General features: G+C 39.6%; 3 protein-coding genes across 4 annotated transcripts in view; 2 read left to right on the top strand and 1 right to left on the bottom strand.

The window, feature by feature from the left end:
* Positions 1-354: 354 nt before the first annotated feature.
* Positions 355-4,490, top strand: islr2 (immunoglobulin superfamily containing leucine-rich repeat 2). Its single transcript, XM_036576032.1, has 2 exons — positions 355-679; positions 1,475-4,490. The coding sequence occupies exon 2, from the start codon at positions 1,484-1,486 to the stop codon at positions 3,608-3,610; it is 2,127 nt and encodes a 708-aa protein (XP_036431925.1). The 5' UTR covers positions 355-679; positions 1,475-1,483; the 3' UTR covers positions 3,611-4,490.
* An 848-nt stretch (positions 4,491-5,338) lies between these two features.
* Positions 5,339-25,625, bottom strand: stra6 (signaling receptor and transporter of retinol STRA6). The gene is made up of 19 exons (XM_036576033.1): positions 25,578-25,625; positions 25,365-25,463; positions 20,989-21,408; positions 19,588-19,654; positions 18,749-18,831; positions 18,277-18,410; positions 17,393-17,559; positions 16,718-16,843; positions 15,826-15,896; positions 15,108-15,184; positions 14,006-14,067; positions 13,752-13,914; positions 12,752-12,827; positions 11,377-11,510; positions 10,155-10,272; positions 9,845-9,946; positions 9,542-9,705; positions 8,323-8,460; positions 5,339-6,350 (listed from the first exon to the last, which is right to left on the bottom strand). Exons 3-19 carry the CDS (start codon positions 21,066-21,068, stop codon positions 6,100-6,102), a joined length of 2,013 nt encoding a protein of 670 aa, XP_036431926.1. The 5' UTR covers positions 21,069-21,408; positions 25,365-25,463; positions 25,578-25,625; the 3' UTR covers positions 5,339-6,099.
* Positions 25,005-25,632, top strand: part of ccdc33 (coiled-coil domain containing 33) — an 86,416-nt gene continuing 85,788 nt past the window's right edge. Inside the window, exons 1-2 of one of the 2 annotated variants that reach the window (XM_036576027.1) lie at positions 25,005-25,108; positions 25,264-25,320. The gene's annotated coding sequence lies outside the window, so the exon portion shown is untranslated. Of the gene's footprint in view, positions 25,113-25,263; positions 25,321-25,632 lie in introns of both variants that reach the window. The other variant, XM_036576026.1, reaches the window with a different exon arrangement.

The following is a 25,632-nucleotide window of genomic DNA, read 5'->3' as shown; positions in this document are numbered from 1 at the left end:
TTGATTTAGCTTTCAAAGATGACCTTTTGCAAACTTCTATTCATGAAAACGTTGCCTCCAAATAGTAAAGGCCTCCTAAGTTTTTTAAAGGTTTTGTCATAAATGTTAGCAGCAGACTTACTGTTAGAGTCAGTTTAAATGAAACCTTGTTTCTGAAAATGATCAGATTCTATAATTTGCCTATATTGTTATACAGCCTGGTTGTAGCCTGAACTGCTGCTGCAGGTGTTTCCTTTTCATTCTCGGTCAAAACAAACACAAAAGAGGAGTGAAAAGCGCGTCATGTGGTAGAGGACAAAATCCTAAAATAATCATGTTTCTCGAAGTCATACATTTTCTATGGGGCGACGCTCCCTGTAGCTTTAACTGGAGGATGAAGGGAGAGGCTGCGCGTTCACAAACCCTCCCATTCCACTATGGAGGCGGGAACGCGCAACGGCTTCTGCCCAAACTCGAGCACAAGGAGAGAACAGCCTCCGGACCGCTCAGCGCTACACTGACACTAAAATGTCTCATCTGCTGTCCATCAACAAATACTGCTTCATCTTCCAAAGTAACACAGGAGTGTACAACATGTTTTGGGATCATTCTAGTAACCAGCTCTAGATATTCGTGTTGTATTTGATCAAGTGTCGATTCGAGTTATTTCCGTGAGAGGAGTGGAGATACGCACCCACAGGTAAGGCTATACCGGAGTTTAAGCACAGCGTTTTCAGGGCTTTTGGCAGGATTCGCGCAGTTGAGGTTGAAAAACTACTAAAAGTAATGACACAGTATGAAACAAATAAGCAAGGTGAAGAAATAAAGGTACGTTTGAAAGTTTTCGGCACGTACAGTCTGCATGTCCTCTACGTTCCCAACGTAAACGCGCTGCAGTTGCTTTGGTATACCAGACTCAAGTGTAGTTTTAGAAGTGAATGAGTGATATTTTTCTTTTTTTACGCAAACAAATGGTCACTTATCTGTTTAAGGGCGTTTTCAGCACCATGGAGAGGAACATAGCGAATGCATGGTCGCGCTCTCAGCGGGCGTTACGCACGGACTCCACTGACCCCCTGCCTTTTTCCTCTATATTTACCTTTTATATGTAGATAGTGTCTGTCCGTATGCCCAAAAAGAGTTGTACTGTATTCAGCATTTCACCAGAGGCGTGACTGAAGCGTCGAGAGTGAAGGATGTTTAAGGTGAACTCTTACGTGATTAAGTTGCTCATATAGGGTCTTTCTTTGCAAATATTTGGCATATTCTTTACTTTTTCATAACTGCTGGAAAATTTTGTGAACCCACATCTGAATCATTACATCCACATTTTGACTACACATTAAGCTTATTAAGGGGGCAACAGGGAGTCTTAACCAGCAGAACTTGCCTTAAATGTGGTTTTGCCTCTGAATTTCTGTTTTGAGTTTGAAACGTAAGCAGTATACAGCACGCTTGATACTCATCCACATCCATGTGTATGTGTTCAATGCAGGTGCTGAAAATGGCGAGCAGGTACCTGGTGCTCTTTGCCTTGGGGACTGCAGTGATTGCCAGTGTTCAGTCCTGCCCTGAGCAGTGCATCTGCTCAGATAAAACCACCCATCACTTTGTGGACTGTGCTTACAAAGACCTTCTCCTGGTTCCTGTGGGTTTGCCATCCAATGTGACGACTCTCAGCCTTTCAGCAAACAAGATCCAAGTGTTAAAATCCAAAAACTTTGTCCATGTTACGCAGGCAACCTCTCTTTGGCTTGCCCACAATGAAATTGTTACCATTGAGAGAAATGCACTGGCCCCGATGTCCCAGCTAAGGAACCTGGACCTAAGCCATAATAGAATTGTGAATTTTCCATGGGAGGACCTCGCCAACCTCACCGCTCTTCAGCTGCTGAAGATGAACCACAACGACATGGTCAGCCTGCCTAAGGATGCTTTCACTAACCTGAAGGACCTGCGTTCAGTCCGCATCAACAACAACAAGTTTACAACCATTGTAGAAGGGACTTTTGATGCTCTCACCGCCATGGTGCACCTTCAGATTTACGCCAATCCTTTCTCCTGTTCTTGTAAGCTGGAATGGATGCGAGATTGGATCATACAGTCTAAGATCTCCATCCCAGAACAGAACAACATTTTGTGTGATGCGCCCGACCATTTAAGAGGTGTTGAGGTCACTAAAATGCCCAAACTGGAATGTCAAGCCCCAACTGTTACTATAACTTATCAGCCCAACATTGAAAGCACAGAAATATATGAGGGATACACGGTCATCTTGAACTGTGAAGCTAAAGGGGCCCCAAAACCTGCCATTGAGTGGGAAATATTTGCTGGAAACCAACTATTAACATTCACATTGCCCTCCATTGTTGAAAAAAGTGAGGTTCCCATTAATGGGCCACCCACTAACACAAGGTTCCTCATCTTTCAAAATGGCACACTGATCATTCCTCGCATGAGCAAAAAAGAAGATGGAAACTACAGCTGCTCTGCGACCAATGACATGGGCAAAGCTGAAAGCACAGTAAAACTCATTATGGCTGGTACCAAAAAACATGCTATCAACTCCATACTGGACACCAAAGCAGGCATCAGTCCACCTGGAAGTAAGCCTGGCCCAAAGAGCTCCAGAAACAGCGTGATCAATACTTGGCCCAAATATGAGAAGACCAAAATCCTTCCAACTGGAACATCATCCATCACTGGACAAGTTGATGAAGACTCTGACACTTTTTCATTCACCAGCAAGTGTGGAATAAATGACGGCACACAGTATATCTCTAACCATGCTTTCAACCTGAGTTTGGATGATCTTAAACAGTATACCTTTGATTTTGGGGTGATTGCGCTGGAGGTGTCTGAAACTGAGGCTAAAGTCCAGCTCAACCCCCTGCAGATGACCAGTGCCAAATTTAACCTTCACCTCATCCAACCCCAAGACCTAGAAACTGTGAACAAGGAGGCGTTCAGTCTTCACCAGACCTCACCCAAGAAATCCCCTATGGACATGCTGTATGTCTGCGTTAGCACCAGCAATGGACATTCAGTGGTGCAGTGGTCCAAGATAGAAGAAGGTGTCAACACTTATCGCTTCCAGGGCTTACAGCCAGGCACTAATTACACCCTGTGCCTCACGTATGGGGGTCAGGACTGTCAGGTCCAAGTGGTCTTCACAACAAGGAAGAAAATTCCATCTTTGCTTATCATAGTGGTGGTCAGCATTTTCTTGCTGGCTTTGGCCACGGTGCCCCTGCTGGGCGCCACCTGCTGTCACCTGTTGTACAAGTATCAAGGCAAGACCTACAAACTGATCATGAAGGCACAAAACCCGGATCAAATGGAGAAGCATATAGCCACTGATTTTGACCCAAGGGCGTCTTTCGTGGAATCGGAGAAGAACTTCAACCCAAGCGAGCTTGGTGAGGGAGAGGGAGAAGCTGGTGCTGAGGAAGGAGAGGGGGAAGGTGAAGAGATCGAGGGCAGCGTGGTGGCCGAGTCCATTCCCGAATCGCAGTCCAAAACTCAGGAGGAATTTGAAGTGGGCTCTGAGTATAGCGACAGGTTACCTTTAGGGGCTGAGGCAGTGAATATTTCTGAGGAAATAAACGGCAACTACAAAGAACCGCGCTGAAAGTACAAAAAAAAAAGTCTTGCTAAGGGACGGTGTGTACAGTAGTTACTTTCGAACACATTCCAAACCAGGTAAATAGCGAAAAAAAAAACATCTCACGTTGTTACTGTGAGATGTTTTTTTACTGCGCTACTCAGTTTTACCTCAGCAATCAAGCAACAAATGTATATATTTGGTATCGCAGATGAGGCTCCTGAGCTGTATTCACAGCCTGCAGCTGCGAACAAAGGGACTGTACTCCAACAAACCTCAGACTGAGTCCAGCCATCTCCCCCAAAGTCGTAGCGTCCGTGCATACATGTGTAGACTCACAGTAGCGGTCAGTAACTCATTGAAACGCCCTGTAACCCGGGCGTGATGCTGTGGTCATCCGTAGTGGTCATCTACATTCAGAGCGAGCGCGTGCTGAAGGGAATTCCACTTTCACTGTACACACGGCATGTGTCTGTTAAAAAAAGAGTAAAAAGCAGGTGATTTCATGTGTAATGTGAGTCCACAGTGTGAGACCGGGTGCTGCAGATGATCCTCTCGCCTTTCTGACTGAGTGAACTGAGTGTCCTTTTCTCTGCTGTAAGATTTGAACGTGTTCGTGGCATGTTACACGTACGTATTTTCAAGTGTTTTTATTAGCTATAGGACGGTAGATATCCTCAGTGTCGGTATGTGGTGTAACGGCCAGTAAGCTGAAAAAAAAAGATGTGCTCTTTTTTATATTGCTCGCTGGTTCTCGCCATCGGTGTGGGCAGCGAGGGTCCTGTACATTTTTGGTGATTTCTTGTCGAACTGTTCAATTATGTTGTAAAAAAAAATCTTTCGACCCTTCAAAGATTTTGATATGATTTTATGTACGTGAACTTAATAAAAATGGTGAAAGATCGGAGATCAGTTTTGGTTTATTTCTCTTTCTCGCTTTCGATTTTATATGTCATAAAAAAGCTCCTAGACTCTTTCTATATTATTTACTCCTATAAAGCCGTCATTACTCTGCGCCTTCATTTCTTTATTTCTTAAAGACAGATTTAAAAAGCAGTATAATCATCACTCTGACGGGAAAGGCGCAAAACGCACGAGGGAAAAGGCGGGAAAGATAATAAAAAAATGTTATATGTGTAAGCAAGTAAATAAATAAATAAATAAGAGCCGTTGAGAAGAAAATTGTGCTGAGTTTTAAACTCATGCGAACGAAAGCGAAATGTGTCTCGACGCCCAGATGCGCGCTCGCGTTTCCCCGCTGCGCGTAAAAGCGCGCTGAAGGTCAGGCGCTACGGCGCGACCGGAGTCCGATTCCTATTGCCCTTCAGACAGAGGTGTCCTTAAATGTTTGGTGAGGGATATTAGTGACCTATTTGATGAAAAAAAAAGCCGAAGAGGACAAAGGAATGACAAGCAGCTGGCCGGCTCGCGCGGCGCGGGCAGCGCATCCAGCTGTGGTTCTGATACGCGGGATAACGGCAACGGCAGAGCACAGCTTTCAGTATTTATAACATCAGTACATCAAATAGCTCATTTCACAACGAAGAAACACATTCCTATTCGAGTTTTCGATTCGAAAAGAAAAAGAAAGGAAGAAAAACGATCACAGTGTCATAAAGTCTGAGAAAAAAAAAAAACAATAAAAGCCTTTATAATATCTCGTCTTTCCTGAATGATCAGACGCGCTGTGCGCAGTCTTTGGATCCGACAGTGCAGCAGTGCGTTCCTTTGTTTAAAGCACAGAGGCCGCCAATGCGCGATTTCATTGCTTTTATTTATATATACTTTATGTTAGTTTCGTTTAAATCACAAATAGATTTATTCATTCATTTTATCCAAAAGTGTCAGGAGGCACTTCTGAAACTAAATAAAACACGATGTCAAACTGATCAAAATGATCAAAATGACCCCTCCAGACGTTTTCTATGATGTTATTTTGTGAAGTGAGATTTTCAGTTTCAAATGGAAACCTAGCAATACAACAGCAGAAGGATAAGCATAGTCCACATATACAGATCAGAATGAACATATTCAAAGGTTTGATCTTTTCATCAATAGTGAAAATCATACTAATAAATGAAAACTGGTGGAAATTAATAATTATTCATTTTCAGAAAACAAAAAACATCCTGTACAATCATAAATAGTCAAACATTCTAGCCACCTCAGACAAGTAGTTATAGGGGAGTTCAGTGCCGGACTACATCTCCTGAAAAACATTAATTCTGGACAAAAAACAGAGAGATAAAAAAAATCAAACACACAAAGGAGATGGAGCATCAATCCATCCAGACAAAGATAGTCTGCAGTTCTTCCTGAGGCTCTAAGCTATAAGTGCACTTATCCAGGATAAATGCCGTTCTACACAGAGACAAGTAATACTATCATAATCTGGCTGATATCCAATGTAATGTATTAAGAGCCTGGTGGTTTGGGGATGGTGGATGGGGTCTCTTTCTCTCTCTCTCTCTCTCTCTCTCTCTCTCTCTCTCTCTCTGTGTTATCAGTTTCAGTCTTTAGTTAGAAGCAGCTCCTTCTGCCTCTTTGCTGGCCTCTGTGGTGCTACCCTCCTTTTTGCTCTCTTCTTTGGAGCTCCGGTTGAGGGTCCCGTTGATGAAGCTCTCGGAGCTCTGTCGCTGAAAGTGCTTCCTGGATCCCACCAAGGACGGGTTATTGACCAGCGTGTAGAGGAGATGCCAGTGTCCACGTGCCCGCTTCCCATTGGATGCCTTGTTCTGTTTCTTGTCCTGTGAGACCAGCTGGATTCCTGCAAATGTTCAGGGAACCAAAATTAGCCTCCATTACCTGTGGCTGTTTTTATAGGTCAAATATACACATATTTACAGATTACACATTTTATATATATATATATATATATATATATATATATATATATATATATATATATATAAAATAGAGAGAAAGAGAGACAAATATATATATATATATATATATATATATATATTTAACATAGAGAGAAAGAGAGAGAGATATTATCTAAAGCACTGTTAACATATTTAAAGTGTGAAGCATAGTCCACCACAATGCAGTAAATGAGGGTCATCAGAGAGCTAGTCCATTTACAGACAGCTATAATGCAATCTTTAGAGCACAGTCGGGCCATATTTAGCATGCCATTACCACGCTGAAAACACAAGCCCTCTGGGCTGCATAAATATGAAACAGTCAATTAGAGTGGTCCATCTGTGTAATCCACCGGCCTAATGCTAATCTCTCCAATACAATAGCCCTCTGTTCAATGGGAATTATTACAGTATCTAAATGCAAACAAGCCCAACAAATATTTCCAATTTGGAAGGCTAAGGAAAGGCACGGAGCAATCTGTACAGGGCTGGAAATTCAAAGAGAGACTAACAGAGTTTAATCTACAGACAGAGCCACGTGTTTGCCGTGGCATGCTCACCATCTGCTGCAGTGACAGTTTGTTAACTCCTTCAGAAGCTAACATCTGTCATCAACCTCTATTTTTGTGACTTTGACTTCCACACAGGAGGAAAATGCAAGGTTATTTTTACACTGACTGTAGCAAGCAGTATATACTGTATAACCTGTTCAGTCCTCACTCAGGATGTTAGCACTATGAACAGTGCTGCATGGTCTTTGACAGGTGTGATTGAGGGCAATAGCAGAAGCCAAAGAGACTCACTGCACATTATGGCCCAATTTATACTGACAAATTTAATCAGGATAGATATGCTCGCTTGCTGCGTGCTGGACAGTGTGATGAGCCAATTATGTTTTAAACAAGGCTGGCCAACTGCCTGCAAATACAGCCTGAACGGCCCTGGAGAAATCAAACACAGATGCACTGCATCATTGCTGAACCTGGCTAATATTTATCCACCACGAATCATTACAAGACTGTCTAATAACAGAACAACACTAGTCTTATAGAACAGCATATAAAAAAGGAAAGCTGACGTGATCAGATTTTGTCCTGCTTATACTGGATGTGACTGATGGCCCATACTTATCAAGCATTTCCATATAAAAACACAGACCTAAGATCAGGTTTCATCAGTTCATGTAATACGATTCAGTGTTATATAAAAGGTGTAAGCTGACCCCAGATCAGCATTCTTACTGTGAGGAGTTTGATAAATATGGGCCGATGTGTGGTAAGGGATATGCAATATATTTGATCCATAATTGTTATGGTGACATTGGCCTTCACAATACTAATATTGTCAAAGTGTGCAATATGGAAACGAGCCTCTAACCAATCACTGCATGTTTTATTGTGTGCAGTGAGCATCCTGACCAATCATAGACTTTCTTTGGGTGTTTGGATGAATCAAATTGATGTTCACATAACAAAAAAATGTAAATACTTTTGGTCAAAAAGAATGTTTAGCTAGGTCACATCATGTATTCACTATTTTTTTTCAGTATACTGCAAGCTGTGTTGCAATCACAATATGCAGCAATGTAATTGCAAAATGCAATTTCGTATCATATCATAAATACTGCCTTAATTTTCCTTCCATTTTTTTGTTTCAGTTTTCAAATATCACTACATTTATCACAAAAACCTAAAATATTGCAGTACAACACCTTTCAGTCCTACAGTGTGGCTAAAAATAAATGAGGAAACGAACAAAAACTAATTGAGAAACGGCGCCCCCTACTCTTTATAATAATAACTTCAAGCTAATTAAAGATCAGCATGTTAGCTGTCTTGCTTGATGAACGGTGCACGTAAAAACTGAGTCACGCACCTTCCTCAGCATCCCGCGCCGCCTGTCCAGAGCCTTTGTCCTGGCCTGGAGACTGCAGCAGTAACCCGCAGAAGGCCTTCATCACCGGATGAGACTGGCTGACCTCAATCTTCAGGTAATGAGCATAGCAGCGATAGCCTGCAGAGCGACACTCAGGGTGAGAGTCTGGAGATTGCTTTTTCCCCAGTTCAGCTATCACGTGCTATTGTGTATAATGGTAATTCTGTCTGAGCTTGCATTATGCTTGCTCTCCAGCTGTTCCGAGCATTCATATCAAGTCAGTCTTAAAAATTACATAGCCATCACTGATGGCTATATATTATGGAGAGTGTTTTGCATTTCACACAAGAACTGAACATGAGGGAACTCCTTACAGACTGCCATATACTGTAGACGCAATATATAAATATACAGGTAATCATTGTACATTGCCTCGGTCGTATTAAAAGGCCCATATCCCACATTTTTCTTGTATTTTATTTTTTTTTCCCTTGAGGTTCACTTATAACTACTTACAACACTGTTTTTATGTGCCAAAAATTGTCATAATTAATTTGTATATGACCATTTTCTAATCTCACTTTATCCTTTGAAATTAAACAGGCTGTTTTTGTTACTTAGCCTTTAAGACTCTTTTAAGATAGGCTAAATGAGCTCTGTTCTGATTGGCTGCCTTTACTCAGCCTTATTTCAAAAGGACCCAGAGCTGAAACACTCACTAGTACCTCAATATAAATGGATGGAGCAAAACTGCTGTAGGCTAAATAGATGGATAGATGTAAACAATTTGGCTCTTGTGACATCACAGAAATTATTAATTTCTGTTTTTGCAGCATGGTCTCCATGTGAGGACTGGGCATTGAATGGTACTTTTTGAAATTTTGGCCATGTTTACATTTACTTCACTCCTTTATTAAGAGAGCCAGTTAAATTTGGTTTTCCATTACACTGACTCACATTTTCATTTTTTATTTTTGTTACACCTTTTAAAAATGCTAGTTGTTTTTTACATTATATAAACTTTTAATAACAAATAAACCAATAGAAGTGGTCCAAAATAACGTCGTGGAATCAAATCGTATTACATTAACATATAACATAAGGGTATTTTTTACTACTCCTGCACATTTTTGTTTTGGAGATATGAGTTGATGATATGTTTAAATACTGAAAAAAAAGGCACTGTGTTGAGTCAAAGTCCTCCTAAAGTCTGACGCACCTGGGTCGAAAGCCTCCACGTTGCGGTTGAGGAGGCTGATGTCCACGCGGCCAAAGTGGACAATGTTGAACAGAGCTGTGATCACCAACCTCCAAATACCCAGCAGCATACCCACCAGGACATTGACAGGGAAGAGCAGGTAGGTCAGAAGGAACAGACTACCCCTGTGGAAACAAGATATTTACAAAATGAATAAAATTAACATCATCACAAACTAATTTTAAATTGGCTATTAAGACATAACAGACTGAGGAATGTTCTCAAACTGAAAGCCATGTTTCACTGGACACAGAGAAGCCATACCTGTTAGTAAGGTCTCTTGTTCCAGCTTCCTTTTTAATAAACAAGAACCTGGATGTAAGGTGCTGGATAAGCACAGCCAAGAACAACATCAACCAGAAGGGCCTGTGGGCAGAGACAGGGGATTTGTTTTAAGGGGCACTTCTATAAATGTTTATGAATTAGATGAGAGAATGTTGTCATAAAGATTTTGTGTAGTACTCTTGAGGATAGAGCCATGATGCTGGCGTGGAGGAGACTCTAGAAAATCACTGACCACTACCATCATTAAGTATTATCAGCATCATCCTCAGTGGAAGTGAAATTTACTCACCACATTCTGCCAATGACATGGAAGAGCATCAAGTTCTTTCCATAAAAGATAGGAATGACGATGAGGAACACAAAGAACACAAGGCAGATGAAGAACACCAGAGTCTGAATGATCATACCTTGATGAATACAGACACAAGGAGTGATTCAGTTATGATACTAACATTGGACAAAAGTAATGAAAATTATTCTAACTTGTTGTATTCCAGCTCCCTTTGTTAAAAGGGATCATATTCTACATTCTCCTTATATTTTAGGATTTTTTAGGTTCATTAATGATATTTGTACAGGTTTACATACCTAAGAGTCATCTCTACGTGACCACTGTCCAATCTCTTTTTATCCTTTAGGATAAAACATGCTATTCTGTTACTGTGCCTTTAAGAATGATATGTAAATGAGCTCTGTTCTGGTTTTATTGTGCCTCAGGCTGAGGCACCCCTTATAACTCCAAAGTGAATGGGTGGAGCTAAACTGCTGTGAAAGTGAATGCGCTGATTTTCATGACATCAGAGAAGCAATGAACTCAAGCCTATTTTTACTGTTTAGTTTCCTTATACGGACTGTATGGACTTGAGTGTGAATGGTACGGTTTGAAATGTTAATACTGTTATCTGCTACACCAAATTCTTCTAAATAAAAAAATAAGAAAAATTTGTTTTTCCATGATATGGAACATAATATATCCCATAACATAAATAATATTTATATATCTTATGTAAATGGTCTCTTATGTAAATGCAAAACATTGTTCAAAGTCTGTAGTTAAATCTAAATTTCCACAAAAAATACTCAAAAAAGTGAGGACAAAGAATGAATGGCAAACAGCAAAAGGGTGTACTCCAGGGGTGTTAACAAATAGAGAAGATAGTCAGGTTCAAAATTGGTTCCAAAATTCAATTTCACAGGAAATTAAGAATAATTTGAAAACACCAGTTACCCAATGCAATGTGTTAAATTTTTATGATGAACAGACACTTGGACACTTTAATTTACAAGTTAAAAATGTTTTTTTCCTTCTCCTGTAAAGTTATGATTTCAGAGATGTGAGGTTTTGTTCAAACAGCGATGATATGTTCTATTAAAGCTTTCTCATTAGACGAGGGGGTTGGTTTGGGGTAACGTTCCAGAGGGTCAAATCAAACATCCTCATGTCCCAACTTTTGGCACCCTGATTTACTATAATATGTAAAAATGTAGATTTGTGTTGAATCTAACTTTACCTAGACAAATGAAAGCAGCTTGGTAGCTTGTGTAGCCCATCCAGCAGACCAGGGCAGGACGTGAAGGTCTTATACTTCTCTGGCAGTTATACACATTGTAGATGTCCCCTCGGTACAGCCCCCTAAGATTGGACCTGAATACACACATAAGCCATTTTGAGAGTTAAAAGAGACATAATGTATGAGGCAAATATAGTACAATGGAAAGATCCCTAAAGAAAGAACTGCAATGGAATTGCCTGCAATTGAATCAAATTGCTATGAGACAATGAAAAAAAGCTCATTTTAAAAAGCCATTATTTTCAGGCAGGTATTACTAAGTATAATTACCCAATTTTCATTAGGGGCAGATAATGCCTGCTCCCATTTGCAGTAACTGTTATCACTGAGAATACAGCGACTGCTGCCATTAGTGTTATTTTTGATCTAGTCTATGTGTGTGTGTGTGTGTGTGTGTGTGAAAAAACAGTGAGTGAAGGACAGATTCAGTTTATAAGGTATATAGTGTGAGCAGTGCATTACAGTCATTTTTCCAGTAACAAAGTAGTGCATTACAGCTTAAATTCTAGTAATCAAATTATACTTACTGACTTAAGAATTTTGTTACTTGCATGTCCCTCAGACATTGCACCTAGTGTGTGAAATATCCCATTTTTTGAGGGGTCCCATATTGGCTGGCTACTCCAGCACATGGAGAACTACTTTCCTGCAGAATTTTGTTCTAACCTGCACCTAAAATGCTGCCTCTTCCTTACTCAACTAGACTCTGCATGAAGACAGATCTCCAGGACCAGTGTTGGTGACCACTGCAGTAGGTGATGGAATACTTCTTATAAGTTCAATGTGAATGGGTGGAGCTAAACTGCTATCGACTGTATAGACTGTCATTTGCATAACGTGCTACCTGTTGCATTTTACTGTGTTTTTTTGAGAGTGTAGGAAACCCAGCGAACTATGAACTATAAACTCAACGAACAATCAGTTGAAGTCTTTAATCACGCTAATATGAAACTGTCGGATCAAGATCACTCTGCCAAAGAAGAGAGAGCCCCAAACTCACCTACAAAGTCCAGACTGGATTTTTACTCAGGAATAGCTCTGACAGCTCTGTAAGATTTACAGTTTATTTCTTAAGATTCTATTATGGAACAGCTGTTTTGGAACTGTTTCCCCTGGCTACTTTCTCGTTTTCAAAAAGCATCTGCTGTTCATAATTTTAATCAGCCTAACTGCCTACATCTTGTTCAAAGCCACGAATAGTGACAGATGTTGAGTAACTACCCCAACACCATTCCTGAGTCTCTGAAAAACCAGTCATACAAAGGGTTAAACAGAGACTTTACAGTCTGCAATTTCAGCTCCTTTTCAGCCATACCTGTGCAGGACCATGGACCTCATAAACATAGCCAGATTGACCAAGCAGCACAGGGTCACTGCTGAGACGTAGCACACTGAAACGACAACCTTACCATCACATGAGCTGCACACACATCACTCTCTCAGCACTTTTCACCATCCGCTGATTAGCAAACAAGCTCTGCCACAGTCCAGCAGTCTGCTCTGCTGACTCCATCACTATTCCCCCTGCAGCATGTGTGTGTGCTTGTGCATGGTCTTGTGTAGATGGTATAGATTTACTCCTGTGTGTATAAGGTTGAGTGACAGTGGATCCATACTCTCAGTATAGGATCCATTACAGGCCTCTGAGCAATATTTCCTGCCGTTCCCGAGAAGCTTAATATGATTAGACTGCAGACAGCCATTTCTGTGGTGCATGAAACCTTAGAGTCTTCAGTCGCATCCATATCAATGAGATAGTATCCTGAATTACTTCTGTTACACTGTAGTGTTAGCATATTTGAGAAGACCATGTTTTAAATATATAAATCACTAAAATAAAATCACTTCTATCAGGTGTAAAAAGAGGTGGGCAATATAATAATATGTTAACATTAATATATAATATATTTACAATATCATGTCACAAGTACTTCAAAAGCACTGAACAACTTCACACATCATGAAAAGCTAATCATAGGCAGCCTACAAACAGCAACAGTTGGTATACTGGTACTGTGTAAACTGCACAGTAGCAAGTAGCTGACTGGAAGTCAGTCATTTATACCATTTTATACCATTATCGCATTATACCATTATACATTGCTTGATTTTTCCACTTATTCCTCAATTATACATATATAAATTAGGTCTTACTGCAGGTCTAAAGCATCAGTCAGGAACTGCTGATTCAGCATTGCAGACATTTCAGTGTCAGCTCAGAGTTCACTAACTAACACGGTGGAAATCTACTTTGCCAGCAGCAGCATTTCCTGTTTGGTACATGAAGATGCTGAAGCGAAGGACACTGGACTCACCCTCAACACACCACATGTAGTGCACCACTATCTTGACCACCTCTTTACGGTCGTCTGACAAAATAATGTTGAAGCCAGCCAGGAGAAACGCAATATCTTCATCCACTCCTCTCCGGACAATCTGGAGTGTGGGCACTACTCCAGTGAACAGCAAGAGCGCCATCTGAGAGAGCATGGACGAATGGCAAATAACTATGCAGTGCAGTGTTCCTACAGCAGTCACCCAAAAACTGAAGTTTTACATATATACACACCTGATAAAGTGCAATGAATGCCACAACCAGAGAGATGGCTAATTTAAGTGGGAACCTGAAAACTGATACAAAAGATCACAAAATAATGACAAAATGGATATCACTGCTTAACACTGAATTACAGTACTGTGCAAAGGTCAGAGACCCTTCATTTATTTAATTTCCACTCAAAATGGCCAAGTACAAGTCCTGAGAATATTATTTATAAAATAACCTACCTGTATAATGAAAGGGAAAATCAAATGAAATATGGGAAAAATAGGACCTTTTTGAAAATTATTTTAAAAATTATTAAAAGATACAGAGAAAATGGGACTCATAAAAACTGAAATTGTTGGATAAAAATTCCTGTGTTGAAGAAGAGAGAGCTCCAATTGGAGACTGGATTTTCATTCAAGAACAGGTCTTGTAAGCAAGATCTGGTAGACCACCAAAACTGTCACCACGAGAAAAACAATACTTCAAGCTGTTATCTTTAAATAGGAGAAAAAACAAGCTCCATTCTTGTTTCAGATCTGAAAAAAATCCACAGGTGTTTCTGTCCATCCTTCCACTGTGAGAAGACAACTCAACACTATGGGTCTGAAAGGATGTGTAGGCATAAAGAAGCTGATATTGAGAAAAGTAACTGGACAAAAATGTAGCAAATTTGCAAATTAAACAAAGAAGCTGCTGGTGTTTTCAAAACAATGGACTGACCACCCCAGAGTCCAGACCTACACATCACTGAATAAGATTACTCGGATCGTGAGAGGCAGAAAATGCAACCAACTTGTAAGACAGAAATTTGAAGGTGTGAAAAATATCCCTGCAAGTATCTTTAAAGAACTGAAAGCAAGTCTCTAAATGGAATGGAAGCTGTGATAAAGGTAAAAGGCAGACACTAAACAGACAATTTTGATATTATATTTAGTTGTTAAAGTGTCATTTTAAAATTACAGTGTAATTTTTATTACATATGTCTTTTGCTTTTTTCCTGATGCTGAAGAAAAAAAATGACAGTTTTGACTGGAAATTAAATAAATGAAGAGTACTCTCTGACTTTCGCACAGCACTATATAGCCAAATGTTCACTAACATATATGCAAAATGACATATTTACCTTCTTCAGGTGTGTATATGTAAGACTTGAATGCATCAGAGATTCGTTCAGACAGCTTTGGCCTAGAACTGCTTGTACTGCAAAAGAAAACAATGCGGTGTTAATCAATTAAATGCATTTTTAGTAACGTAATAAAGTCAATAAAAGCAGCAAGTTGTGGAAGCACATATGCATATACACTTCACCTTTTCTAACAGTCTAAATGATGTGTATTTGTTATTAAGGGACCTCTGTAGCATGTAGCACTGTACATCTTGCCTTACAGTGTTAAACAGTTTCCGCAGTACAGGAATCATCTGCTCGCCTATTCCCAGTGACCTTTCTTATCGCTTTCAGTAGCTTTGCTTAAAGGAAATGAGCATCTATGCAGGTAGTGAAGTCATTTATGTAGTCTGCAAACAGGTAGATTAGGAATTTCTATATTTAAGACTCAGTGAGCCAGACTGATCATTATCTACTCCATCTTTTGCATGAATAAGCTCGAGTTTTAATTAGCTGTCTTTCAACAGATACTAGGTTTAGGAACTCTGCTAAAGTCTGTCCATTTGGCTTGGCCATGAGCCTGGATTTCATTTGCATACCATTTACAGTATAGATATCTTTAAAACATTAAGGTCAGTGAACAGAACATCTCTTGACATGTAAGACTAACTATTCCCATTTTGTGAAGCTAATTTATCCTTTTAGATTAACTTCATTACAACTCACACCATCTGACCTTGCTTTGGAAGCCTTCTTCTTTTTGAGAATCTTCTTTACATAGTCTCTGTAGTAGCTGCTCTTTAGGTCCTGTGACAAAATCAAAGTATACAGTAAATGACTTAACAACTGTGTGCATTCCAAGACATTTGTAGACAATATAATCCCAATACAATCTAAATTTATCTAATTAAAATCTGAAGTAGATCCTGAGAAGATCCTCCTCCTCTCTGCTTCACCCCAGCATATTTGTCTTGCAGATTATGGCCACATAAGACCAGCATTGTGCATTTTCTGTGGGAAAATAACGCAACGTCTGTGTAATCTGTTCTGCCACAGACCACAACGCAACCTCAGAAAGCTGCTTATTATGATTAGGAATGTGTAACGCCATACTGGTGTTTACACGCAGTTTTCCTCTTTGCATTGTTCTACTCCTAATCCTAGCAAAGTATGAGTTGTCATTAGTAATTTAAGAACTTTCTCACATGTGCACATGGTCAGTGAATAAGGTACGGATCCCATAGATTTTAGACTTTTAGCTTATACAAAAGCCCAAATCATAAATCTACGTTAATCTAAAAAAACACAGACTATTAGAATAGACATTAACAAAAAGAGCATGTCATAGTCACAAGAAACGTATCACTGAAAACAGTAACTAAAATGTTCAAATGTTCTTAACATTACTTAAATACGAAATTACTCTTGAAACATCTACTGGGACACTCATCATGAAATGTAAAAAAAGGCAACTGGTGCTTTCAGTACATAACAATACAAAAAAATTAAAAGACAGAATTAAAAGACTGAATTGACAGCAATGATACATGTTTGCACAGAATCAGTGTCATTATGCTGTTAGGCGCTCGTTCCATCCCATGTACACATCTCTGAAGGTTCAGACTCACCTCAGAGGCATTGCTTTTCTCTGTGCCCTTTAAGCCCTTGAACAGGAGTAGAGGATACTGGAAACTGAGAAATGCCAAGCAGGCAATCTGAGGCAGGCTGCTGAACAGGGCATAGTATTTATATATCTGCAGAGGATGACAAACATTAAGAAAAACAACTTCAGATATCCTACTTTTATGCAGCTTGGTCTAAAAGACTTTCTGCTTTCCTAGTGCATCAAGAGCTTTCAATTTAAGATATTAAGTTGCGTAAACTTGAACACGTCTCCAAGCTTTTCAAAGACAACCAAAAAGTTTTCAATGACAACAAGCCCGTTTATCTAATGATTTCCTTACCTTTAAGAAAAGAAGGTTTCTTAATGCTGACAGAAACTAAAGTGATTAACTCCAACAAAAGCTCTGCTGTGGCTCATACTGAAGCAGAACCAATCGTTTTGAATGTTGACCATTCATTAAGAAGACATGAAGACAATAGATTGAGCAAGGAAATGGAATACTCAGAGTTAAGATGCAACAAGTAGGCCAAAATCTGACACAATGAAGACTCACTGAAAAAGCAGTGGGGAACGATAGCATTAACTGAAGATAACTTACTTCTGGCAAACCTGAAACTTACTAAACTGCTGTTCAAAACTAAATTAAGATATTGAATACTAAGCTTAGGATAAGTCCTACCTGTGGTGTTTTGGGGCAATCCACTTTCTGCCAGACGAGGACTCCAAAATGTGTCCATGACAACAGGCTGCCCAGCACGTAGCCCACCTTGTTGTGGAGTGTGCCACAGGCCAGCAAAGGATAGTACAAAGCAGGGTAGTAGAACAGTGCCAGGATTAGCCAGTACTCTGGGGAAATGAAGAACAAATGACTACAAATGGACAACATACCTTTAACAGTTTCTCACAACATTTTAGTGTATTATTATTATTGTGTCATTAAGGTCGTGTAATATTCAAATCAGTTAATATAGTTAAGTAAGAAGAATGTGTGTGACAATGTTTTCTTCATTCTTCAAATGTTTCACTGAAATCAAACAAAACTATAAATCTATGAAACTGTTGTATGTGGTGTCACATACACTGTACACTGCAGAGAAGATTCTCTAAAATAAATACAGGCACTACCACTTTGTTTAGACCTCATGAGGATAAGTTACTAGAAATTTAGACACAACAATAACATGATTATGTTCAGTAACATAACTAAGAATATCAGTTGAACTGTCTGCAGAGCCAAGTGAGCAGCTATTTTTCATCCTCTTGTGTGAATGAAGCCTGGTTTTGGAAAGGTGCCACTTTGTGAATAGACAGTGTTCATTTGATAGCTCCAAAGCAGGAGTGACTCACTATGCCCCTAGTTCACATATTCTTTACTAGTTATCTTTCGCAGCTACTTTGGTGGTCTCACACACAAAAAACAATTCATTGCCCCAAAAAATAATATTTTTTTTATCCACAAAAACTTTGTTGCTTGTACTATTATACAGGGAAAAGGGAGATTTGTCAATGGAGTAGCATCTGCCCCATCGCCACCATGTCTCTTGCATAGATTTATCCTCATACCTTTATACTGGGTGTCCTTAGTAAAAGGGAGTGGGTTGGGGGCTAGGGCCAGTCCAACAATCTTGCAGAAAAGCACCCCAAACACAGCCACTGACAGTCCTTTGTGCTGTGTATGATCAAGGAAGTTTACTGGGCTTCAGAAAGGAGAACAGAACCAATTATATTAAGCTCAAACCATACAAGCTTAAGACATGCAAAGAAGACCTACACAAGCCTGGTTTATACAATTTATAGTTTAGTGACAAAGCAGTACATTTTTGTAGTGGTTCCGTAAAAGAACCACTTTTGTTCCCCTAAAGAGCCTTTCAGTAGATGGTTCCTTTAAAACTCAACTGAAACCACTCAACTGCCTCTTCTACAGCTTCACTTTAAAGAACCCTTTATGTCACCTTTTTTTTTACCAGTATAAGGATGATGAAGTAGAGTGAATATGACTGGGATCTTAAGTCTACAGGCTAGACAACACACTCACCTGAGTAAACCTGGAACTCCTTTCAGACTATCCCCAACTTTCTGTCGTCTTGCCAGAACTGCCAGGATCAGCATGATCACCAACTTTCCAAACAGACACAGGAGACAAACTTAATCACTCTTTATTTCCCAGCCCACTCAATGCCTGCCAAAAGCAAACCACCCAAACCCTGCTGTAGGTCCCCGTAATCCACCTTGTGAACCCACTGATGCAATGAAATAGCTTCCCAGTTCCAATGAAGCAGCAGACCCTCATCAAGCAAGGGGAAGGCCCTTTTCCTCAAAATAAGTTTACTCTGATGTGTGCTTAGCCTTCATTCATCATGTTCATGTTCAGTGCACACAGCACTGGGATCAGTGACCTGCTATGACCTGTGGCGCCTTTGGTAACCACCAGGGTCTTAAGAGTGGGCCGAGGACTGCCTGCCACATGGTCCATCACAGCCAATTACCACTCAGCTGTTTTTATAAAAAAAGACAGGGCAGCAAGGGTTTTGTATGCTAACTCCATGGGAAATATAGGAGTTACACAAGATGATGATGCGTGATAATGAATGCTGTCCATTTGGCATAAATGCTTTGCCCACCCAAAATAACATGCTTAGAGATTTAAGCTTAGTTTACTTTGTAACAAACTAAATTTAACACTAAATATTTACCAAGCTAGCAAAAAAATGAAGTTTGTTGCAAATAAAAGAGTTTTATGGGAACATAAATAAAATTAAATTATCCTTTGAAGTCTTATAATACATAAGAAAGTCATCAACAAGAAGTAAACTACAAATAATGATGTGCTGTGTAAGTGAAGGAGAAGGCAACATTTCTTAACCAAATACTCACAGATATGGCTGCGATGCATATGTGGTAGAGGCCGTCATCAGCTGTGGGGTCACATGGTGGGATAATTCTGAAATTTCACAAACACAGGGTATTTATCGTAAGCCAGTGTGATCCAGGCCGCTTACTCACCCAGCACAGTTCAATCCCAGACTACACCTCTCTACAGCCCCCCCAACACTCTTCTCTGTCAGCAGACCAACACTCACCTCATAACTGCTCCAAGCACAGATTATACATTTAAACCGATTGATAGACAATGTGACTGAGGTATAACAGCCACTTACGTATCCAAAGCAAACTGGAACGACCAGAAAGGAATGAATAAATCAAGCCAAGTAGGAGACTGTGAAGAGGCTATGCACAAATAATGAAGCTTGGTATCATTTGGTTTGACTGTTGAATGTCTTGGGTGCAGCTAATGCAAGACACATTGTAAAAACACTAACAAAGCAAAATATGTAATATGCACATAGCAAAAGAGTTTTATATAGTACAGAAAATAGTTTTATAACAATCTTTGAAGTATCATATACAACAATCTGAAGTATCATATACAACAGGCTCACACAGTCGTGATGGACCATTTAACCATGAAAAGAACCGTTTAACCAATGAAATGGTTCTTTGATGACCATTGCCTTTCCTGAATAATCCTTGAAGAATCCCCTTTTTTAAGAATGTATTTCTGAACACATAATTTCTGAAACACATTGAAGACCACTTTCAAAAAATGTCCTTTGGAGTGAGCTTTACACATACACAAGAAATATCAATGCTTCATCATGATTAATACAGCATTTATTACAGAAATAAAATGTTTTTCAATTGTTGTCATTCTTTTCAAAAACTCATTATATGTAAAACTGTTACATCAGGATATACAGCAATTTGGAATTAAACTCTCCATATTCTGTCAGTGTGAAACAACAGGGGCCAATGAGATACATCTAATTCTGAGAAGGATCTATTCAAATCACAGTGGTAGACTTTGTTTAAAGTATGAATAATAGTTTAAAATCTTGGATTTCACAGGTGTGGTCCTGTATTTCTCTGTAACTGAGAGTACACTGTATTATGGAGTGAGAAGCGGCTACATCGCTAACAGCAACAGTGGTAAGGCCTGAAGAGGGTCAAAACTAAGCCTAAACATTTTGCTCTTCTGGAGTATATTTATTTAAACAAATATCTGCAGATACCAATACGATTCTGATCCATTGTGCATCTCTATAACACATCAAAATTGTCCTCTATACATTATGACTGTTATCAGCATCCTAAGTACATTTGCGCTATGTTTGTGACCTTAATATAAATTAATACTTTTATATTGGGAGGAAATTTTGTACCATAAAAAAAACTTCAAAACTTTCAAAAGTTTAACAAATAAGAAAAAACACTTACTCAACAGGAGGCTTGGTGGGTAGAGCATTTTCATACCAATCTGAGTAGTCGTAATAGTCCTTCCCAGCTTCTGCACTCATTGTGCTGGCTTAAGGATCAAACAAATGTATCAGTATATCAAAGGGATCCAGTTAGTCAGGCACAGAGGTATGAGGTTCTCTTCCCCCTTCCAGTGGGACAGACTGCTCTTCTCCTGTTTGGTTACACTGTGCAACATAAATGCAACAGAAATGTCCCTCCAAAGTTTAGTAACTGCTGGCAGTACTGGGAAGTCCTTTTTCTGCCTCTGTGTCCAGGTGTTGTAGCAGAATCTTCTGAAGAGTAATGTGACAGATCCTTGCTGCAGTGTGCCACCCCCAAACTCCTCTACTCCTGTCTTGGCCTTCTTTTTCAGATGGAGATTACCACCACATTGGAAGCCTGAGAGAGAGAGAGAGAGAGAGAGAGAGAAAGAAAGGAGTGTGAAAGCAGGGAGAGCAACGTTCCAGACAGGGGCAGCCAATCTCTCCAGCCACCTGTGGCTTACTGGGATTATGTGGCCTTCAGGGGCGGGCTGTTGGCTGGATGTCCGGCATGAAGGGTACCAGGAGCACTGGAACTTATAAAACCCTCGGCTGTAGGTGTGTGGGATGGGAACAACTGAGGAACATTCAGCCTATCAGCCGTTTACTCTTTCCATTGCGATAACAGGGAAATTTCATTGAGAGGATTCTCCTTTCCATTTCAGAGTCATCTTACTGGGGAGATTCCTAATGATGAGTCAAAGAAAAGGGGTGGAAAGCAATATTACTACTGCTACAGACACACTATGTTGATCTTGATCGAATCAGCCAAATGTGTCATCAACATAGTACTTAAGACTTCAGGAAAGAAAAAAACCTTCCCAACAACAATTGTAGCCTTTGTGAATCTGTTCAGAACATTTATATGACAACCTACAATAGTGCTCTGTAGACCCATTGATAGTAGATATTATAATATGAGCAAGTATGCAAATTCAGTTTTGAGACATACAATGGCACTTTGTAGTCACTTAAACATACTGACGTAACAATAGGAGCAAGTATGCAAATTTTGGTGCTATAACACAGAAAAAGAAGACACTATAGTGATAAAGATAGCACAAAATAAGTACGACGAAGAAACATTTGGCCTGTCAAAGTTGTTCTGTAACTAGTTTTACCTTAAATTACTGGAGATTCTAAATAGGATTGGATTTTTTTTACTTTTATGTAATACCTGGAAATAAACTTGTATGATTTATTTGATATGTTACAACTTGCAGTGAATTACAGGACTGATACACACAGTAACATCCAACATGCAACAATATCACAAGTTTTCTTTGGGTACTACTTTGTCTTACAACACCCTACATGTGCCTCTGAATGTTTTAAAGAAAATATGTTTTAAGCCAAGAATTTATCAAAAACCCAGGCCTCAGGCAAAAAGTCTCAGGCATTAGGCAACATACTCACAACCATTTAATATAATAACTTTTGGTGATACAGCTTTTAGAACACTTCAGTTGTCGTTCCTATCACCACCACTGTAAACAATTCTGACTCTGTAAGTTTCACTAGAATAACATCTCACATCAAATTGATCAAAATTATAATGAATCATTGGAACTGATATTAGAAAGCCTGTACTTGGGGAGTCTTCCATCAGCTCAGAAAACTAGGGCCACACGAGTGGAATGAAGACAGGGTGGGGGTAAAGGTTTACGCCTACTTTTCCTTCAGCACTTCAGCACCAATTACACACATTTAATGACCTGAATAAGACAAAGATGGCTGAATTCTGAGTTTTGTCATTTGTAGGGAAACAACAGCGTTATTCCATTTGGTTGGAGAACACAACAAAGCTGTCTTTCCTGCCACTCTTGATCTCTACTCCTTTTTTCCTCTGTCCCTCTCTCTCTGTGTTGGCACTCAAGTTTTGTAACCCGAGTCTCAGTGTTAGGGTTGGTTTGCCACTCTCATTATGCAGGGATTACAGTCAAAGACAGTTAAAAAAGGTACCAAGACCACTCCTGAGAGGGGGACAACAGCCCCTAGAATCACCCCTGTGAGAAAAATAAGGGTCTGGATAAATAGAGGGTGCTGAACAAAGAATGCTTTGAAGACTTACATCACCGAGACGGTGGTGGATTTGTGCCAGAGAGTTTGTTTGCACCAGGTGGAAAAATGACACTCGGTTTTGGAGGTCTAACTGAGGCTGAGCTGTAAATTATGAACAAAAAACCTGTTGATAAGTCAGTTGGCAAAAGGACTGCCTTAGACAATGTCTAATTGTTACATTATGGTGTACTATTGAGCACAAGAAAAACAGTGCCAAGAATAATGAATGAGAAAAATAATGATTTAGATTAGATTCAGTTTATAGGCTGTATGGGAAATAGCCTTGACAGTGAACTTCACATATAAGGGAGATGCACTACAAAAAAAGGTTTTTCTCCACAAAACATTTTCAAAAGGAATGCATAATGCTTAACCTTCCTCATGTTACTTACATTTGCACCAATCTATATCACACATTTCTGTAGACAATGACTAAAGCCATCTCTAGCAGGATATAGGCCTCCACTGCTTTTAAAGTTGGGTGCAGCACTCACACAGCCCACTCACTAACTAGAAATGGGATCCTGTCTCTGCCCTGAACCTCTTACATGACTGAATCTAATTAAAGAGACAGTGGCATGGATCAGACAGTGCAAGACAGACGTTCTCTCTAATGATTTCATATCCGCAATCATCACTCACAGTCTCTTGGGAGCACTTACATCAGCCGGTTAAAGGAAAAGAAGTCTCCATGGTGCTAACCTGGGTATGCCAATGACAGACTGGGACATTTAATGTTGGGTAAGAAAAACAGCCATCCATCATGGACACAGGGCAGGTGACAGCTTAATCCCCTGATCTCAGCAGCCTTAAGATAATAATGACCTTTTTTCTTTTCTTAAAGGAGACCCATAATAGACAACTGCTCTTGCCTTTTAAATTGTATTGTTCCTTACGAGACCATTATTGGCTGTCCATATTACTGACAGATCACATTTCATAAAAGGCACTACACTCCAGCATTTTATATAGAAATGGCTCAGCAAGATCTCAAACCAGGGACGTGACCATCTGTCGCTGGCAATTTGTGAACAGCACTACATAACAAAACAGTACTGGACTGGGCTTAAACAGGTAAGTTCAGACTGTTCAATAGAAGTTTCCTCTTAAAACGCCCATATATTAACGAAAAACAAGATTTCCTCACTTTTTTAAAATATGTGTGTTGTGTGTTGTAGTATATGTACTGTTCACTCCCCAGTGTCCCCATACGGTCCATATATGGAAACTAAGCTGAGTGATTGTGACGGTCATGAAGAACCAACATATTTGCATATATCTGCATATTCAGCCTACAGCAGTTTAGCCTGCAATTCACCTTGAAGTTATAAGGAGTGTTTCAGCCTGGACTGATTTTTGAATGAGGAACAATACAGTGAGATTTTATTCTAATAGATAAAAATAGGTTAGGACTTTTCCACGTAAACACGAATTGTATAGTAAGTGGACCTCAGGGAGAAAAATAAATGCAAGAAAAAAAGAGAGTATAGGCTCTTTAATGGACAGCCCGAGGTCTTTGCATCAGGTCATCTAGCTGCGAAATGACGCTTCTTAAATTTACTCTTTTAAGCCATCAGAGTGTCTCGTCTATCAGGTATTGCGGACTCTGCTGCATTATATATATACACATCTTTTTGAGTGGAATATGGTGTTGGATGTCTCAGAAGAGAAGCATTTTTGGGGGGCGTAATATTATTAGCTACCGATTAGCAACTTGCTAGTTAATACACCTGTGGGGAGACAACAACCATCTACCCCGCTTAAGCGTGGCGCCCTCGTTTACACACAGAAGCTGTGCTGTTATATTTACCCCTTACAAGTTAATACTGTTTAAAAAATCCTATGAGATTTTGTTTTACGTTTTCTTACTCGTTGGTACAAAAGGTAGCCCGTTAAAAGTGGTTTTTGACACTGAATGTGGTGACGGTGTGTTTTAAACTGTACAGGCTGATCATAATCTCAATACCACTCACCTCACAGCATCACGGAGGAGGCGTGTAAGTGAGTCAGACGATTTTAAGCGTTAAACAGTTTTTGCCATTTACATGTATTGTTCGGTTAGTCCATCAGTTTAAGGACTTAAGGATTTTCCTCATGTGAAGTTTTAGTTTTAGGCACTATTATACCTTTTTCACTATTTGCCAATTTTCAGACCGGAGCAAACAGAGGAAATGGGAGTGATGAAAACATGTAAATGGAAAATAAGACAGTACGTTTGTCAGAACACTTTTGCATGTATAATGTCTGTTGTACCTTGGTTGAAGTAGATTTTCTGTGGTTGCAGGAGATTCTCCTTGACTTCTTGCCAAAAAAAATAAATAGTCCAGTAAGCTTGTCGAGGGTGTCCCTAAACTTTTTAAGTATACAGGTTTCAAAAGTTAGCAACTTAAACTATCCAGTTATTGTTATGAATGCTTTATATTTAGCAAGGAGACGAAAATATCTGAACACTGCATGCAGGCTCACCAGACTTTGACCCCATCTTCCAGATCTTCGTAATGAACCTGAAGAAGGAAAAAAA

This window comes from Colossoma macropomum, unplaced genomic scaffold (genome assembly GCF_904425465.1).
Source record: "Colossoma macropomum unplaced genomic scaffold, Colossoma_macropomum, whole genome shotgun sequence".
Lineage (NCBI taxonomy): Eukaryota > Metazoa > Chordata > Actinopteri > Characiformes > Serrasalmidae > Colossoma > Colossoma macropomum.
Note: the sequence above shows the minus strand (reverse complement) of the source record. Positions and strands in the feature narration are given on the sequence as shown.